At 40.0% G+C, this 18,188-nt stretch overlaps 2 protein-coding genes across 2 annotated transcripts in view; one reads left to right on the top strand and one right to left on the bottom strand.

Annotated features, from left to right (window-relative positions):
• The window catches only part of PTPN22 (protein tyrosine phosphatase non-receptor type 22), a 74,104-nt gene that overhangs the window by 22,358 nt on the left and 33,558 nt on the right, over positions 1-18,188 (top strand). The window contains 9 exon segments of the mRNA XM_044004978.1: positions 838-914; positions 1,041-1,136; positions 1,309-1,347; positions 5,443-5,514; positions 5,631-5,690; positions 6,435-6,577; positions 7,461-7,527; positions 9,012-9,089; positions 12,019-12,111. Coding sequence (XP_043860913.1) covers positions 838-914; positions 1,041-1,136; positions 1,309-1,347; positions 5,443-5,514; positions 5,631-5,690; positions 6,435-6,577; positions 7,461-7,527; positions 9,012-9,089; positions 12,019-12,111 — 725 coding nt within the window.
• Positions 13,053-15,670, bottom strand: LOC122753524 (nuclear transport factor 2-like). The gene is made up of 2 exons (XM_044000914.1): positions 15,637-15,670; positions 13,053-13,441 (listed from the first exon to the last, which is right to left on the bottom strand). The coding sequence occupies exons 1-2, from the start codon at positions 15,668-15,670 to the stop codon at positions 13,053-13,055; spliced, it is 423 nt and encodes a 140-aa protein (XP_043856849.1).

The following is an 18,188-nucleotide window of genomic DNA, read 5'->3' as shown; positions in this document are numbered from 1 at the left end:
AGCTGCCCCTGAGGCAGTTTACTTTTTAAGGAGAGAGACAAGTTGCTGTTGTGAGATTGTCGGTATAGTACCTAGAAAAAAACATTTGTGCTCAAAAGATTATGAGTCGGGGCAGCTAGGTGGCACAGTGGAGAGAGCACCGGCCCTGGAGTCAGGAGTACCTGAGTTCAAATTCGACCTCAGACACTTAACACTTACTAGCTGTGTGACCCTGGGCAAGTCACTTAACCCCAATTGCCTCACTAAAAAAAAAAAAAAAGATTATGAGTCAGACAGTGTAGTGTGTACAGGCATGTAAGGGGGTCTCCCTAGTCCTACAATCCTACAGTGCCTGGCACGTAGTAGGTGCACTATTAATGCTAGTTATTATTATTATTATTATTCAAGAATTTCGTCAACCTTAAAGCACTACGTAAGGGCCAGTGATCATTATTTTGTCCCCAGAAAGAAGTAGAAAGGTACTCAATGTCCAAGGTTCATCAGGCACAGCTGTCATGTCAATGCTCATCACAAAAGACACACAGGTGCCCAAATGCCAAAAACTTCAACAAGCAGCAATAACTGTAATCACATTCTCCAGGAATGATATGTAATGAAGGCTGATACTTAAAATACCTAATAAATCCATAATTTAGGTGACAATTATGCTATAGTGACATGGGTTCAGACCAACTGTCAATCTGCATAAGTGGCTGGTGTTTCACCTCAGGGAGTTCCCTCAACCTAGGACGTCACAGGTCCAGACCAAAGAGAAATGATGAGAGTAGTGTGCAAGGGACAGACATACCTAGAGCCCCCTGGTTCCAACACTCATTTCACTGTACCTTTCTCTTGCAGTTGATCATAGCAGGGTAAAGCTGTCCCTGATAACTTCTGATGAGGATTCCCACTATATCAATGCCAACTTCATCAAGGTACTATAAAAGGCAGCACTCAGTGTTTCTATGAGTAGCAGCAAAGAGAGGGGAGGGTACCTCGTAGGACTCTTGGGAATAATGGTTGGATTCATACACCCATCTACAATCTGGGTCTCATTTCAGGGTGTATATGGCCCCAAGGCATACATCGCCACGCAGGGGCCTCTGGCCACCACTCTTCTGGACTTCTGGAGAATGATATGGGAATACAGCGTTCTGGTATGTTCTAGTGCATCTTCCTATGGTTTCCTTCTTTCTTACAGTTGGAAGTGCAGTTCGGAGTAACTGTGACTTCCCGTCAGTTCATATTTTTTGGCTTCAAGGCTTAGTGTGGTAAGTGCAGGATTTCACTGGGCAGGCATTCATGTCTTTGTGTCTTTCATCCTCATAGATCATTGTTATGGCATGCATGGAGTTTGAAATGGGAAAGGTGAGTACCTTGGTCTGGGAAAGACTTTCTACTTAAGAGAGGGAGAACCTGGAGGGAAGAGGGGAAAACTGAAGGTGAAACCAGAGCAGGCATCTTAGGGAAGTTAAATGTCTGCTATTATGCTTTGTGTTCAGTGACCAAGTTCGTCCTTTAGCTTAGTGCTCAAATTAAGTCGGGCAGCTAGGTGGCACAGTGGATAAAGCACTGACCCTGGGGTCAGGAGAACCTGAGTTCAAATCTCACCTCAGACACTTGGTAGCTGTGTGACCCTGGGCAAGTCACTTAACCCTAATTATCCAGGAACATCTCCACTTAACCTTAAATGTCCAGGGATATCTCCAGTCCTGACTTTATACACATACATATGCATACACACATACACATATGTACACATATATGTATGTGTGTCTATGGACATATACATACATACACACAATGTATTATATACACACAAACTAAATCAGTGAATTTCAGGATTCCTTTCTCCTTAAAGACATTGCCCTTCTTTCTTGAAGAGGACCATGACATCGAGGTGATGTCATGACTTGGAATGAATTGGATTTAAGTGAGGGAGGGCTTTGCAAAGTTACCAACCTCTCTCTCTGGGTCCAGTGGCAAGATATATATCAGGACGACTAGAGATGGCCTCGCATATTTAAGGCAATTGGGGTTAAATGACTTGCCCAGGGTCACACAGCTAGTAAGTATCTGAGGTCAGATTTGAATTTAGGTCCTCCCAACTTGAGGGGCAGTGCTGCCCCACTTGGAGACATGCCTGCAATGAAGGAGGCCTCCCCACCTTCTGTGGCGGCCCATTTCACTTGATTGTTAGGAACATTTTCATTATGTTAAGTCAAAATCTGCCCCTCTGTAGCTTCTACCACTGCCCATTTGGGGCCAAGTAGAACAAGTCAAACACCATTTCCCCTCAAGTTATTATCCTCTAATTCTCTTCCCTTTTGTAGCCTAACTCCAAGAAAAAAAAAAAGTCTACCTGCTGCCTTCATTTTCTCATCTCTCAACTTATTTCTCAATTTATTGCTATCTGGCTTTCTACCTCATCTAAAGTCATCTGAAACTGGTCTCTCCAAGGTTCTTAGTGGTCTCTTAATTTTTCAGTCCTTATCTTTCTAGCTCTCTGTTCAGGATTTTACCTTTTGAACTTACTACTAGAAAGTCTCTTCCCCCCAGGGTTTGTATGCTGAAGCTGTCATGTGGCTCCTACCGCTTTGGTGGCTCTTTTCTCAAAGTAGATCTCAGTCCCCTTTGCCAGATCATCCTTCATGTCCTGGGTCCTTGTCTGTCTCTGCAGTCTCTCTCAGCAATCTCATCAGGTCCAATCGGCTTTAACTAGCATCTTGATGCAGATTTTTGTTTGTTTTGTTTTGTTTTTTAGTGAGGCAATTGGGGTTAAGTGACTTGCCCAGGGTCACACAGCTAGTAAGTGTTAAGTGTCTGAGGCTGGATTTGAACTCAGGTACTCCTGACTCCAGGGCCGGTGCTCTATCCACTACGCCACCTAGCCGCCTTTGATGCAGATTTTAATAGCCAGCCCCAGTCTCCTCCTTGAATTTCAGTGCTGCATTACCAACAGCCTGTTAGGAATCTCCAATAGAATGTCCTTTAGGCACGTCCAAAATACCACTCATCATCTCCCAAAACCTATCTCTCTTCCTATGTCTGTTGAGGATACCACCATCCTTTCAGTCTTGGGGTCACAGTCACTCACACTCACTGTACATATTCAGTCTATTGCCGGGCTGGTTGGTTCTACTTCTCTATCTCCATCTCCCCCCTTGTCTTCACTCCCACAGGCACCACCACAGTTCAAGCCCCATCAGCCTCTATCACCACAATCCCAGTAGCCTCCTAACTAGGCCTCCAGCCTCTGGTCTCTCAAACTGCCAAACTGTTATTCTTAGAGAACATTTCCTTGTTACGGAAGCTCAGGTAGCCCCCTTTTCTCTCGGACCCTCTGCAAATCTCCGTTGGGCTTTTATAGCCCTTCACAATCTTGCACCAGTTTATCTTTCCAGACTCTACGTGCCAGTCAAACCGGCCTTCTCACAATTCCCGGTACAGTCTTTCACCTCTGTGCTTTTCGTTACAGGAGGAATGAATAATCTCTTTGAGATCATGTGGTAGTTTACTGCTGCCAACAGTACAGAAATGACAGCGGTCAAAAACCTAGGCTTTATTATGCTTAAGCACAGGCTCAGGATTCAGAAAAATAATCCCTAACAAAGATCAGGATTCTAAGGAGGCTTTTTATGTCAGAGTAACAATTTTTTTTTTTTTAGTGAGGCAATTGGGGTTAAGTGACTTGCCCACAGTCACACAGCTAGTAAGTGTTAAGTGTCTGAGGCCAAATTTGAACTCAGGTCCTCCTGAATCCAGGGCTGATGCTTTATCTACTCAAACAGATTATCTCAAGCTTCCTTCAATTAAGGTTGAACAAACTAAGTCAGACAAATTTGTAAACAGACTAAGTCACAGGGTTAAACACTGAGTTTGTAAAATCCTACATTTATAAAACTACAAAGCTAAATTTTAAAGAAGTCCCAATGAATGGGCTAATTGTGGGTTGGGGGTGGGAAGGAATTTACATGTCACCAGAATAACCAAGGAGTTTGATTCCATTTGGGATCTTTCCTCAAAAAAAGCAAGTCAAGTGACTTCAGGAAACCTTGACTCCCTTTTTGGCTTATGTGAGGAATAGATGAGGCCTAATGTATATTTTCACAGCCCATGGGACAGGTTTCAGCCAGCTCTGTTACCTCCCAACTCCCTGCCTACCCCAACCCCCCAATAAAAATAAAAGGAAATAAAAAAATCTTATGACCCTTTCTACTGGCCATTGGTCATGACGGGAAGGCATTCCTTCCTCACCTTCACTTTCTGAACTCACTGACTTCCTTCAAGACTCAACTCAGGTGTAGCCTCCTGAGTAAGCCTATTCCAGTCCTCCCAGTTCTTAGAACTCTTCCCCCAGAAAGAAATATGTATCTACTTTGAATTTAATTTTCTATGTACATGTTGTTTTAACCCCATGGAGGGAAACTGAAGGCAGTGATTATTATTAATATTATTTTTTGGTCTTTGAATTCATACTGAATCCTGCTTGGCAAAGGGCTTACTAATGAATGAATGAATGTGTGTGTATCCTACACTAGTGACTCAGGAGTCCTTTACAATTTTCTCTCCCTAACCAGATTGTATAATTGAGCATAAAATCTATGTTTTGTACTTCTGTGTCCTTCTCAGATTCTAGCACAGCCTAGGCACACATCAGACACTCATTAAAAGGAATCACAGCATCTCAGAGGCTATTTAGTATAACCCATACCTGAATTAGAATCCTCTGTATATCATACCTGAAAAGTGGTCATGGTTGTTGTCCTTTGTGCTTGAAGAGGACCAAAATGACACCACTATGTCGGGGTCAAGGTATAGTGTGCCTGACTGTGGTTGATCAAACCAATTTGAGCTCAGAAGGCTCTACCACAGGTTGGGCATACATAGTCCATGTGAACATTTGTAGTGGAGATGTCTCTAAATGTGTGTATCTCACATTTCTTTTGAACTAATGCAATTCTGCTTTTCTCATAAAGCACAGTGCCTCTGTATAGCATACCTGAAAAGTGATTATAGCCTTTGTTCAGAGACCTTTAGCCATATGAAAACTCACACTTCCCAAAACAGTCCATTCCATTTTTGCCTGGTTTTGTCAGGAAGTTCTTTGAATTAAACCTAAAATTTCCTCTTTCCATCTTCCATCCATTGCTCCTAGTTCCACCCTCAGAGGCCAAACTGATCCCACTGATCCTCAAGTCTAATCCTACTTTGAGGTGACAGTCCCCCTTCCCCCCCAAAAAAAAAAACTTTAAAGGCAGCTTTCCTATTTTCAGTAATTAGTCTCCAGGCTCAACATGACCTAGAGGCCATTCACCATCCAGGCCCTTGAATAACCAGAATGACACGGGGTTAATGCCCTAGCATATTAAAGGTTCTAAAGTAAATGACAGGAAGTAGTTTTGGCTACCCAGAAGAAACTGAAAGGAGAGGGACATCATGACATCTTGTTTTGTGCCACAGAAAAAGTGTGAGCGCTATTGGGCTGAGCCAGGAGAGACCGTTCTACAGTGTGGCCCCTTCTCCATCTCCTGTGTGAGTATGTCAGATCTTCTTGTCCTACTGAACAAAGATCCCAATGACCTACGTTACTATGCAAAGCATCTGGTCAGTAGATCTTACTGATCTTCCCCCCAATATATCTTTTTTAGGAATCTGAAAACAAGAAATCAGATTATGTTATCAGGACATTAAAAGCCAAGTTGAACAATGTAAGTCTGAAGCATCTTCCTTTCTCTTCCTTAATAGTGACAATCTGGTTAGGGAACTTCAAGGAATATTAAAATAGCTGCACGCTCCTTTACCCTAACTGTGGGGTTTATTAATAATAATATGTAAAAGGGCACTAGGAATATACATAGATTCATTGGATATTCTCTCTGGGCCTTAATCTTGTTTGGGTCTTGAGAACTGAAGCCACACACATTATCACAACCCAGGAAACCAACTCTACTCAGAATTTAAGGATAATTCTGGGTGGCTTGAGCTGTTCCTGGCTAAGAATTTAATATTCAGTAGGACAAAAGGTGCTAGGGACTTTGCCAAGCAGACCAAACTGAGATAAACAGAGTCCAGGTCCCTGAGATTCATCCATTCTGACAAGAGCACTATTCATGCATTTGATAAGGGCAAATCAGGAACTGCTAGAATTCCTTTGGTATCTGTGGCTGTACAGTTGGACTTCATCATTGGGGCTACTTTTGTTAACATGCTTCCATTTCCTTCCTCTGTGGGGATGGACCTAGCTCAACCAGCTTATATCAAGGCCATAGATCATGGCAAATCTTCGGTATAATCTGCCCAGATGACTAGAGAGTGGGTTGTTACACTTGGAAGAAAATGCATTGATGGCAAAGAGGATTCGATCTTGGATATTTTGCTTTGTGGCAGCTGCTGGATTTTCACAGTGGAGGCACCTCTCAGTTTCCAACTTGGAACTCCCTCTCCTCCTTTAGGAAACTCGAACCATTTATCAGTTTCATTACAAGAACTGGCCAGATCACGATGTGCCCTCATCTATAGATCCCATCCTTGAGCTTATCTGGGAGATGCGGTGTTACCAAGAGGATGACAGTGTTCCCATTTGTATTCACTGCAGGTACGGTGCTGCCTGGGAGGGGATGGGGATTCCTTTTAGAACAAACCATAGGTTACAGCTTCTTCTATAATTGAAGCACCATTAGTTTCTCTTAGCATTCAGAGCAGTCTAAGCCCTATCTGCCTGTTGGTTGGTGAGTAGTGGAATTTAGAAACATGAATCAACGAAGGAGAAAAGTTGGGGTTAGTATTTTTCCAACTTCAGTATTTTTAAACTATCTGTGCTTTCATCTAGGTAGCTACTTTCTCCACTGACGCAAATAACAACCCCACTTCCACCCTCCTCCTCCCCATCCCCACAGCCCCTGTGCCTTAGCAGCTGATGCACATGCCTTGCTCTGGCCAGAAAAATTCACCCCCTGATGGTCAGCCTTCTGGTGGTGAGCCTCCCTGCATTTAGCTAGGCTTGTCCTTGCAATAAAAGACATGTGGTCTCTTTCCAGGCCCACAGTTGAAGCTTTTCCAGGTTATTAGGGACTTGCCAGAGCCTATGTTCTGTTGGCAAAGTCTTTAAGAACCCAGGGTCACCTTCACACCATGATGAAACATCAGATTAGGACTTGAGTGTGTGGCTCAGGGCAAGAACATACTGGCTTAAAAAGGAACTAGAATCTTGAGTTTCTATTTTTCTGATAAAACACTTAGTGAGAAAGGTGATTAGAGGAGAGATTATAGAGGATAGGTGAGGACGCTCAGCTGGTCTAGGAGGAAAGGATTTGGCAGCTGGTGAATGTGCTCCGGGAAGTATTTACATGGATGGCAAGCTTCACTGCCTCCATGAACGTTCCTGGTCAGTGCTGTTTATGAAATTTCCCAAATGTCTGCAAACGACACGTTTCCGGTAACTGACGCTCCCCCCAGTACTGTGATTTTTTTCATTTCAGCGCCGGCTGTGGGAGGACTGGTGTTCTTTGTGCTGTTGATTATACCTGGAAACTGCTTAAAGACGGAGTGAGTATCTCTCAGCAGGCCCTTCCCATCAGCCTTGCCCAGGAGCAGGGATACCCAGAAATGGCTTCATTCTGCCAAACACCTGTTTCTCAATTTAGGTTTTCCTGAATTTACATTTTCAGTTTTTCTTTCTACATGCCAGAGAGTGAGTTTTACACACATTTAGCCGAGCTGTTTTCCCAGATGCACCTGTTCTACACTGATCTTTGACCTGAACTATCATAGGTTATAAAATGTTTTGTTCTTATACCAATGTTCCCCAAATGAATTTGGTTACAGAACGTTTCTGAACTTGAAATATATTGATGGAACCAATAAATGCTAGGCTACCGGCATAAAGAGGTAGGGAAATTTTGGAGCAATGCTGAAGAAGTTAAATTTACTTTTGCAATGAAAATATTGTTATACATGCTGTTGATACATACATACAATATCATTTAATACTTTAGAGTGGATTTTAGATGAGGATTAATGTTGCAGGAGAGCATTGGTTTTTTTAGAGTCTGAGAACCTGAGTTCAAATTCTGGCTCTATTACATGCTTATTATGTGATAGAGTTTAACCTCTCTGGGTCACCATTTCCTTATATGTAAAACAAGGGCAGGAGTTATTCTATATAATATCTAAGGTTCCTTAGAGTAAAATCTGTGATTTTACTATTTGATCTAAATTTTCTCATAGAATACCTACCTGTTCACTTGACATGACATCCTAGGCTTGCATGCAAGACAATTTTTAGTTGTTTCCAACTCTTCATGACCCCATTTGGGGTTTCTTGGAAAAGATACTGGAATGGTTTGCCATCTTCTCCAGTTCATTTTACAGATGAGAAACTTAGACAAACAGGGTTAAGTGACTTGCCCAACGTCACACAGCTAGTAAGTGTCTGAGGCCAGATTTGAACTTAGGAAGATGAGCCTTCCTGACTCCAGGCCCAACACTCTATCCACTGCACCACCTAGATGCCTGAAAGATAATTTGGGAAATGTGATATACATAGGTCCAGACACTTAGATCACTATAGCTTCCCCCACAAAAACACCTTAGCAGTAAAAACCTGATAAAATGTTATTGCATGTCATATAAATTCTCACCCTTATCTGCTGCACATTTTCTCTAATCATGTCTTTGGTTTCAGTCATTGTCTCTTCCAAAAAAAATAGGGAGTTCAAAATCATGTAAAATCACTTTAGAGGAGTTTTGTGGATGCACTTCAGGGTTAGACATTGTCTTCAAAAGCACCAACTTCTGTGTTTCTTTTCTTTTCCTTTGTCCTTTACTTCTCTTCCCACCCCTCTTCCTCTTCTCTCTCCCTCCCTGCCTTCCCTTCATGTGTGGAGACCTATCAGCCATGACAGCAATCATTTGTTTTTAGCATGGATTTAGAATAGATGTTGAGGTATCATGGGAAGAAAAGACAATGGGGACATGAGAACAAGGCACTGGGTCAAAAGCAATAAGATTTTATTCCTTTCATTTGGCAGATAATTCCTGTGAACTTCAGTATTTTTAGTTTAATTCAAGACATGCGGACACAGAGACCTTCCTTAGTGCAAACTCAGGTATGACTGATTTATTGTAAACTGACCATGGCATATGTCTGAGCCTTCCTTCCTTCCTTCCTTCCTGCTTTCCTTCCTGCCTTCCTTCCTGCCTCCCTCCCTCCCTTCCTTCCTTCCTTCCTATATCAGAGTTTAAGACCACCACCTTAAAGAACTTTCTCTTGTCATAACAGCTACTTAAGTCACTTTTTGTGAGTGATAACTAAGTAGAAACCAGTAGAGGGGTCATTACAACGTGAGATGTCATTCAATAAACATTTATGAAGAACCTACCATGTGTGACCATGCACTATGTAACCACTGGTAGTAATGATAATAGACTAATCAAGAACCAAATAATCAACGAGGATTTATTAAGCACCCACTATCTGTAAGGCACCGTATTGGGAAGTGAAGTCATGGAAATAGATTGACTATCAAAGGAATAGGCCATCAAAGATTTTGGATTTCCCTTTCATGGGTAACTGGTAGGGTTATTTTTCTTAGAGCTCTTACAGAGATCTTTATCTCCAAGATGCACATTAGGCTCAAATGTCCTGGCAAGTAAGAGTGAATCAGTATATCTGGCCATTACAATTTAGGTAGACAGGTCCACCTTGCTTTGATGTGTTAAGAGCTTAAAGTGAGAACTATATGTAGACTTGGAAAGAAAATGATTAGCACTATTTTATTCATGTCTAAGATTCATAATGGTACTACAAGGATGTAATTTCTAGCTCTTCTGAGCTTGACAGACTTTAATAAGATTTGTGCTTTCATCAATATAGTCACACTCTCCATCAATGTGGTTTACAACCTCTGTACATTTTAGGAGTTTCTTTGTAAAAGCATGAATTACTTGGTAGTCAATCTTTTGTTATTTAGGTATGCCTTAAACAACAGATACACTATCTTTGGCAGGGCCTTTCTGTAAAGACTTTCCAGTTTGGCAGGATCTGCCATAGCTTGTGGTTCTGTTGACTTAAAGTTCAAGAATTCAGGGTCACCATGATGCCTCAATAAGGCAGTAAAACAGTGAGCCTAACAGAAGGGTTGACAGTTTTGTCTCCTGTTTTGATACTGACAAAACAAATATTTTAACTTAGAAATTATAAACAGTTTGGTCAAATGAGTCAGCTCAAAGAAGAAACAGTTATTGCAAAATAAACCTATCAATTTGCCCCACACCAAGAGAGGATTGCATTTTTCCATTAAGAGGCTATGAGTGGGGGAACAAAACCAAAAAAGCCAAACTTGTCTCATGTTGATTGTGGGCATTTTCTTTCTCCTTCCTCTGAAGTAGGAAAGTTTTTTCATCAAATGAAGATGTGGAGATAGTTTCATTATCAGATTTAAAGGGAGGGTCTGTCCATGCAAATGGAATAAGGCCTCACAATGTATGTTCTCTAGGAATGTTGTGTAAAAGTACCTTTTCAAAGAAACATCCCCAGATGAGAGCTGCTCTGAGTCAACTATTCAATCAACTATAAAATGCCTGAAATGTTTTGGAATTAACTCCCATATTATGGCATCATCAAAGAGCAGTGAATTAAGACACTCATTTTTTAAAAATTTCTTCCACCCAGAAAATAAAGCATAACTGATGTTTAAACTTCCTGCTTGCTTTTCCTTTTCTCTTAACAAAAGCTAAAGAGATTTTGGCTGAAAATGAACAAGATGCCAATCCCTGAGATACTACTGATGTATTGAACAGCTATAAGTATGAACTATCTTTTGATAGCTCACTTATGTAAAATTTGTATTTAATTTAATTAAGACCATATGAAGTAAAAGTAAGAGAAAATTCCTAAACAATATCATTCAGATGAAAAGAGGACCTGAACGCCAATGCAATGGATACCCCCTAAAACACTAGTTTGCTGTATCTTGAGCTATTTTTTGCAGAAAAATCAGATAGCAGAAATAGGAATCCACCAGCACTATAACAGGTGACAGAAGTTAAATTCCCTTACAATGAAAATTTATAACTTTATCTAAGATTTATAAGCCCCAGCCAGTGGGCCATTAAAAAAAAAAGCATTATGTGAAACATTTCAGCAACATAGTATAGAAAGAACACTAGTCTAGGGCTCAAAATCTGGTGTATAATCTTTGCTCTGCTTCGGATTATTTCATTTTGAGAAAGTATTTGGCCTTTTTGAGCCTGTTTCCTTATCTGTAAATAGCATATAATTTTGTAGCCTTTCTTATTGACTCAGCCTGTGGTACATAGTAGATGCTTAATAAATGCTTTTGACTTGTTGACCTCATAGGGCTGTTGTGAAGATCAATTACATAAAAGTGCTTTGAAAACTACAAAATATTATATATGCAAATAAAATTATCAGCTCTAGAAATGGAAGAGATTTCAGAAATCATTTCATACAACCCCTTCTTTTTATAGATGAAAAAGTTCAGAGGGGTTGAATAATTCACCTACAGTCACATAAATAGCTGAGCCAGGAAGCAGTCTCCTGACTTCTGATACCAAAATTTAATATGCTTTCCACCACACCAGACTTTCCAAATTATTATTATTATTATCATCTACAAAAAGTGAGGCAGTCCCTCAGAATTTTCTCTAATGGGATTTGACCCATTGGAACTTCTCCCATTTTCTACTTTTATGCTCATTTTTTTCTAATGTAAGTGACGTTCCTATAGTATTTTAAAGTTTACGGAACATTTCACATGCATCCTCTCATCTGAGCTTCACAACAACCCTGTAGGGTGCATGATAACAGCATTGTTATCATCATCTTATAGATCCGAAAAACAGTCTTGGAGAGGTTAAATGATGTGACCACAATTGCATGGCTAATAAATGTCAGAGGCAGGATTTAAACCCAAGTTTCCTGACCACAGGTCATGGGTTCCACTGGGCCACGTAGCCTCTAACCCAGCCCTACAATTCCGTGGCTTTTGATGCTTGGTTTGTGTTGTTCTTTAGGAGCAGTATGAGTTGGTCTATAATGCTGTGCTAGAACTGTTTAAGAGACAGGTGGAAGTTCTCACAGATAACCAGGATGCTGCTGGTCCACAGGTAGGATTCATATATTTTTACTTCCTTTGATGTTCAGGCTTGTCTTCTGTCCAATGATCTCAAAAGATATACAGGTCTTAATGTATTAACTGCCTTTGCTATTACTATTGAGTGCTGGATGTGCATGGGACTGTTACACGAATTTCCTGTGGGGTGGAAAAGTGGCATTATAGCCACTCTTTTTTAAAAAATTAATTAATTAATTAATATAGCCCCTCTTAATGAAGTAGTCAGTCCATGGAGAGAGGTTTTTAATTCAGAAAAAAATTTTCAATATTTTATAAGTTTTGCATCCAATTTTCAGCTAAACATGAGAGGTAGCAAGTATGTCTTGGGGATGTGGCAAGAATGAATTATTATCTTGTATTTCAGACAAGCATAGAAGGAATTGAGTCCATATGCAGTTTTGTAGCTACTGCCCCTGCCTTATCATCATTGCAAATTCCTGGTTCATGTTTGCAAATTTTTTTAAAATCAATTTTTAGCTAAAGCATAAAAATCATAAAAACCATTTTTTAAAAGAAAATTTTCATGGTTTAATTGTATAATGAGGCATTGGAACATCTGAACAAATCAAGATCTGGGCTGCACATGCAGCTGCTGCTTTCTCCTTCATTTCTTTGGGTTACTAGAGCAACTTGTCAGTACATTAAAAAAAAAAAGACAACCTTTTGCATTACTTAGTCTTTCTAAGGCATGCGCTGGTACAACACAAACTTCTCCTGTCAGATACGGCTAGTCTAATGTCCAAACATCATGCACAACATACTCAAACAGTGATGCCACTGCCACCACACCACAGTGGTGTCCACCCACTGTGGCCTTGTGGGCTTGTGTATGATATTTGGAGTGTTCTGAGGGGCTGGGGAGAGAGGAAGTGTGAATAATATCAGGAAGAGGAGAGAGAAGGAAACAGTGTGGGTGCCTTGGAAAGACAAAGTTCAGCCGAAATTGTGCAACGCTAGCCTGAACAAGTCTTTGGTGCACACCCAAGCATCGTTGATGTTCTTTAATAGAAATATCTGGTGGAATCCCATGATGGGGTCTTCATCAGCCTTTAGCTGCCCCACCACCATACTGAGTATACAGCTGTCAGGGGTGGGCTGGTGGTCCTGAGCTGTGATACTGTGCTGGATTTTCTGAAACGGAAGGCTAAACAATTTCTCCACAATGGCTGCTTTGCCTTGGAATTGCTGCCCTTCCCATGTAAGGCAAGAGGCATCAATATATACTGCTCCTAATTGGGTTCTGACATTATCAAATAACTGGTAGTAATGTTGCACAAAGCTGGATCCAATCTGCTCCCAAATCTCCCATTCTGGATCCTCACCTAGCAGCAGAAACTGTGTGACCTTGGGTCAAGCCTCCCTCTCTGGGCCTCATTTTCCTCACCCTACAGGCTGGTATGATGGCAGCAGTGGCAGCAACCGAGCTCGGTCCCAGACCGACTGTCTCCCCCCCCCACCCCATAAAAACCATTTTGATGGGCCTAAGTAAGAGTTAGATTAGATAAGAAAAATAAGGCCCTTAGGATGTTAAGTTTATCACATGCCATAGCTTGCTCATATTGATAGATATAACACTTATACAATCATAATCTAAAGTTTTAAGGAATGTTAGGGGTCATCTTGTCCAACCCTCTCATTTAACAGATTAGGAAACTAAGGCTGAGAGAGGTAACATCTGTATTAAAATTTAGTTGTGATTTATCATGCTCCTTTCTAAATATTATAGGATGATCAATGAAATACTACTTCTTAAACCTATCAAAATCTAAACAAATTTGTTTTCATTAGAAAATCAGATTGATTCTTTTTGTATTTAAAATCACATTACGTTTTTAAACATGCCCTTTTCAAGAGGATGGCTTCCTTTTATTAAAAATATAGGTCCTGGGGCAGCTATGTGGCGCAGTGGATAAAGCACCGGCCCTGGATTCAGGAGTACCTGAGTTCAAATCTGGCCTCAGACACTTGACACTTACTAGCTGTGTGACCCTGGGCAACTCACGTAACCCCCACTGCCTTGCAAAAAAATATATATATATATATAGGTCCTGGGGCAGCTAGGTGGCGCAGTGGATAGAGCACTGGTCCTGGAGTCAGGAGTACCTGAGTTCAAATCTGGCCTCAGACACTTAACACTTACTAGCTGTGTGACCCTGGGCAACTCACTTAACCCCAATTGCCTCACTAAAAAAAAATTAAGAAAAAATATAGGTCCCTCCACAGAATCACAGGTTTTGAGTGTTGGAAGAGACTGGAGTGACCATCAAGTCTAACACATACCAAAAATTTCTACTATAATATACTTAACAAGTGGTCACCCAGCCTTTGTCTGTCCCTCAATAAGAGGGAACTCACTAACTCTCAAGGCAGCTCATTATACTTTTGGATGGCTTAAATTGTTAGGAACTTGGTTGGTTGTTTTTTTTTTTTCCCTGACATTATGCCTAAATTTCCCTCTTTACAACTTCCACTCATTGTACCCAGTTTTGACCTCTAAACAGACTAAAGCCTCTGGTTCGTCTCCCTGCCTCAAGTTTCTCTCCATCCCAGTCTATCTTCCAATCAGCTGTCAAAGTGATTTATGTAAAGCACAGGCCTGCCATATCATTCCCCTACTCAGTAAACTCCAGTTGTCCCCTATTGCTTCCAAGATCAAATATAAAATCCTCTATTTGTTTTTTAAACCCAGACCTCTTCTACAATTTCTTGTCTTCCTATACTTTATTTCTCTAGATGTACTCTATGATTGAGTGGCACTGGTCTCCTTGCTGTTCCCCCCACAAGACACTTCATCTCCTAATTTCTTGCATTTTTATTGTCTATTTCCCATGCCTGGACTGCTCTCCCTCCTCATCTCTACCTCCTGCCTTTACTCAAGTCTCAGCTAAAATCCCACTTTCTGCAAGAAGCCTTTCCTAGTCCTCCACCTTAGTTCCTTCCTTCTGAGATTATCTCCATCTTGTTAGAACATAACTATTTTCATTTTGTCTCCCTTATCAGACTTGGAGGGTCTTGAGAACAAAGATTATCTTTTGCCTTTCTTTGTAGCCACAGCACTTAGCACAGTGCCTGACACATAGCAAATGCTTAGTATCTGCTAACTTGACTCTTCCACATGACAATCCTTTAAATACTTGAGTAAAGCTAAATACATTTCTAGCTCCTATTACATGTACTCAGGGTCCTTCCTCATCTTTCATCAATATATTCCTTAAACTATGGTGCCCAGAATGGAACAGAATACTCCAGAAATGACATGACTAGGGTAAACTCTGAGGAACTATTACTTCCTTATTTTTGGAAGTTATGGCTTTCTTAATGAAGCCCAAGTTTTCATTAGCTTTTTTTCTGGCTGCCTTACTGTTCTGCTAACCTATATTGAGTTTGTAGTTCACAAAACATACTCAGATTTTTTTCAAACAGCTAACCATGTCTTCTTTAGCCTGTGAATTTTATTTTTTAAGTGCAAATATAAGGCATTACATGTTTATTGACATTCATAGTCCAACTTTCTCACCAGACAAGATATTTTTGGATTCTGACTTTGTCATGTAGTGTATTCACTATCCCTTCCAGCTTTGTGTTATAGTAATAACAACAACAATAATAAACATTTATATAGGGCTTTAAAGTTTGCAAATTACTTTATAAACATAATCTCATTTTTTTCTCATAACTATCCTCAGAGTTAGGTCCTTTTATTTAATTAATTTTTTTGTTTTGTTTTGTTTGTTTTTGCGGGCCAATGGGGGTTAAGTGACTTGCCCAGGGTCACACAGCTAGTAAGTGTCAAGTGTCTGAGACTGGATTTGAACTCAGGTCCTCCTGAATCCAGGGCCAGTGCTTTATCCACTGCGCCACCTAGCTGCCCCCAGGTCCTATTATTTTAATTCTCATTTTACATATGAGAAAATGAAGGGAGGCAGAGATTAAGTGATTTGCCCAGATCACATGGCTAGTAAATATCTGAGGCATGATTTGAAATCAGGTCTTCCTGACTCTAGGTCCAGTGCTCTCTCTACTGTGCCACCTCACTGCCACATAGGCATATTTGGTGATCATGCCATCTTTACCTTTATCCAAATCACTGATAAAAATGGTAAACTGCACAGGCTGAAGTCCAGATCCCTGAGGCACTCCATTGGACACTTCCTACCCCAACAATAACTACTCTTTTAATGTGGCCATTCAACTAGTTCTGAATCCACCTAAGTTTTTCATAATAGAGTCCACATTTCTCTGTCTTCTATGTTTGCAGCATCTCAAAAGACTACCTCCACCATAAAGAGCTGTTCAGGTACCAATATTTGGTGCTATTGTCACAGTCTCTAGGAGACAAGTTTTGTAGAGAACAGTATCCCCAGAAAACACCCCTATATGTGATTATTCATCCTGTACTCAAATATCTCCAGGGATGGAGAACTTACTTTGGACAGGCCCATTATTTCAGTACTGGCTAGTTTTTGATATTAGAAAACTTCCTTTTATTGAGTCAAAATCTGTTTCCTATTAATTAAAAAATATATAAATGATTCATTTTTTAAAAATGATGTCACTTCCCAATAACCTACCCCCTCCTCAAACTCCATCCTATAATAAAGAAAAAAAATTTACTCTGACAGCATATGTCTAGTCCACAGCTGCAGACCACTGTTCTCTAATCACAGAAGGGAGTTATGTTTTATCATCCAAACTCTGGAGTTTTAGGTTCATTGCACTGATATAAGTTCCGTTTTTTTTAGTGCTGTTTTCATTTATATTACTCTGGGTATCGTGTATATTGTTTTCTTGGTTCTGTTTATTTCTCTCTTTACGTATTTTAAATTGTCCTTTAACTTTTCATTTGTCCTTTTTAATAGCACAATAATACTCTATTCTAATCATATGCTACCATTTATTCAGCCATACCCCAATAAGTGGGTTCCCATTTTGTTTCATTTTTTTTGTTACCATAAATAAAACTGATATGAATATTTTGTCAGATAAAGGATGACCTTTCTGTTACTGACCTTCTTGGGGTATATGCCCAATTAAATAGTGCCTTTTCCTACAAAATTCCAAATTGTTTTACAGAATGGTTGGACCAATTCATAGTTCATATTTTCCCACAACTTCAACATTGAATTGTTCCATTTTTATCATCTTTGCCAATTTAATCTTCCTGTAATTTTCACTGGTTTGTCTTGGTCTTGTCTTCCATAATGACAGAGAATAAGTCTACTTTTAGTTTGTATGTACATAGTTATTTGCATTTTTTCTCCCCTAGTAGAATGAGCTCCTTGAGAACAAGAGTGTGTTTTAACTTTCTTTGAATTCCCAGGAATAGCCCAATGGCTGGCACTTTTTAGATATTTAATAAATGTTTGATGACTGATTGACTGATTACCCAAGTGAATGGCCCAAGATCACACAGTAATTGGCAGAGCCAGAATTCAAACCCAGGTCTTGACTCTTGTCAGTCAACAAGCATTAAGTACCTACTATTTACCAGGCACTGTGCTAAGTACTAGGATCCACTGTTGTTTGTACTGTACTATATCACACTACCCTATTTATTCCACTTATTATTATTATTATTATTAATTCAGAGCTAGGTGCTATACCAAACTTTTAAAAAGGTAGAATTACTGATTGTAACCTTAGAATATCTATAATTACATAGCTTTTTCTTTTTAATTAAGAGTTCATTAAGAGTACTTTTAAAACAAAAGTATTAATTAAAAACAATAGTAATAATTAACAATTTCATGTTTATAGGCAACCCAGACAGTACAATAGAAGCTTAAGCTATAGTCTCTGCTCTCAAGAGGCTTACAGTGTAGCTGGGAAGACAAGATCAACACGCATGATCTGTCTAGCAAATAATTCAAGCTGGAATGGTATGTTACAGTATAAAATACTACAAAAGTCAGAGAAGGGAGAGATCTCTGCATGCTGCAATAGGCATGAAAGGTAACAGGAATGAAAGGCTGCTTGAAAGAAGTGGGATTTAAAAGTAGAAGTTGGGGAGAGAGGAGAATTATGAACAAGATGCAAGGATAGTGTTAGCTCTGAGGAGAATGAAGTAAT

This window comes from Dromiciops gliroides, chromosome 4 (assembly GCF_019393635.1).
Source record: "Dromiciops gliroides isolate mDroGli1 chromosome 4, mDroGli1.pri, whole genome shotgun sequence".
NCBI lineage: Eukaryota > Metazoa > Chordata > Mammalia > Microbiotheria > Microbiotheriidae > Dromiciops > Dromiciops gliroides.
The sequence above is the reverse complement of the archived record's forward strand: the minus strand, read 5'-3'. Positions and strand labels throughout refer to the sequence as shown.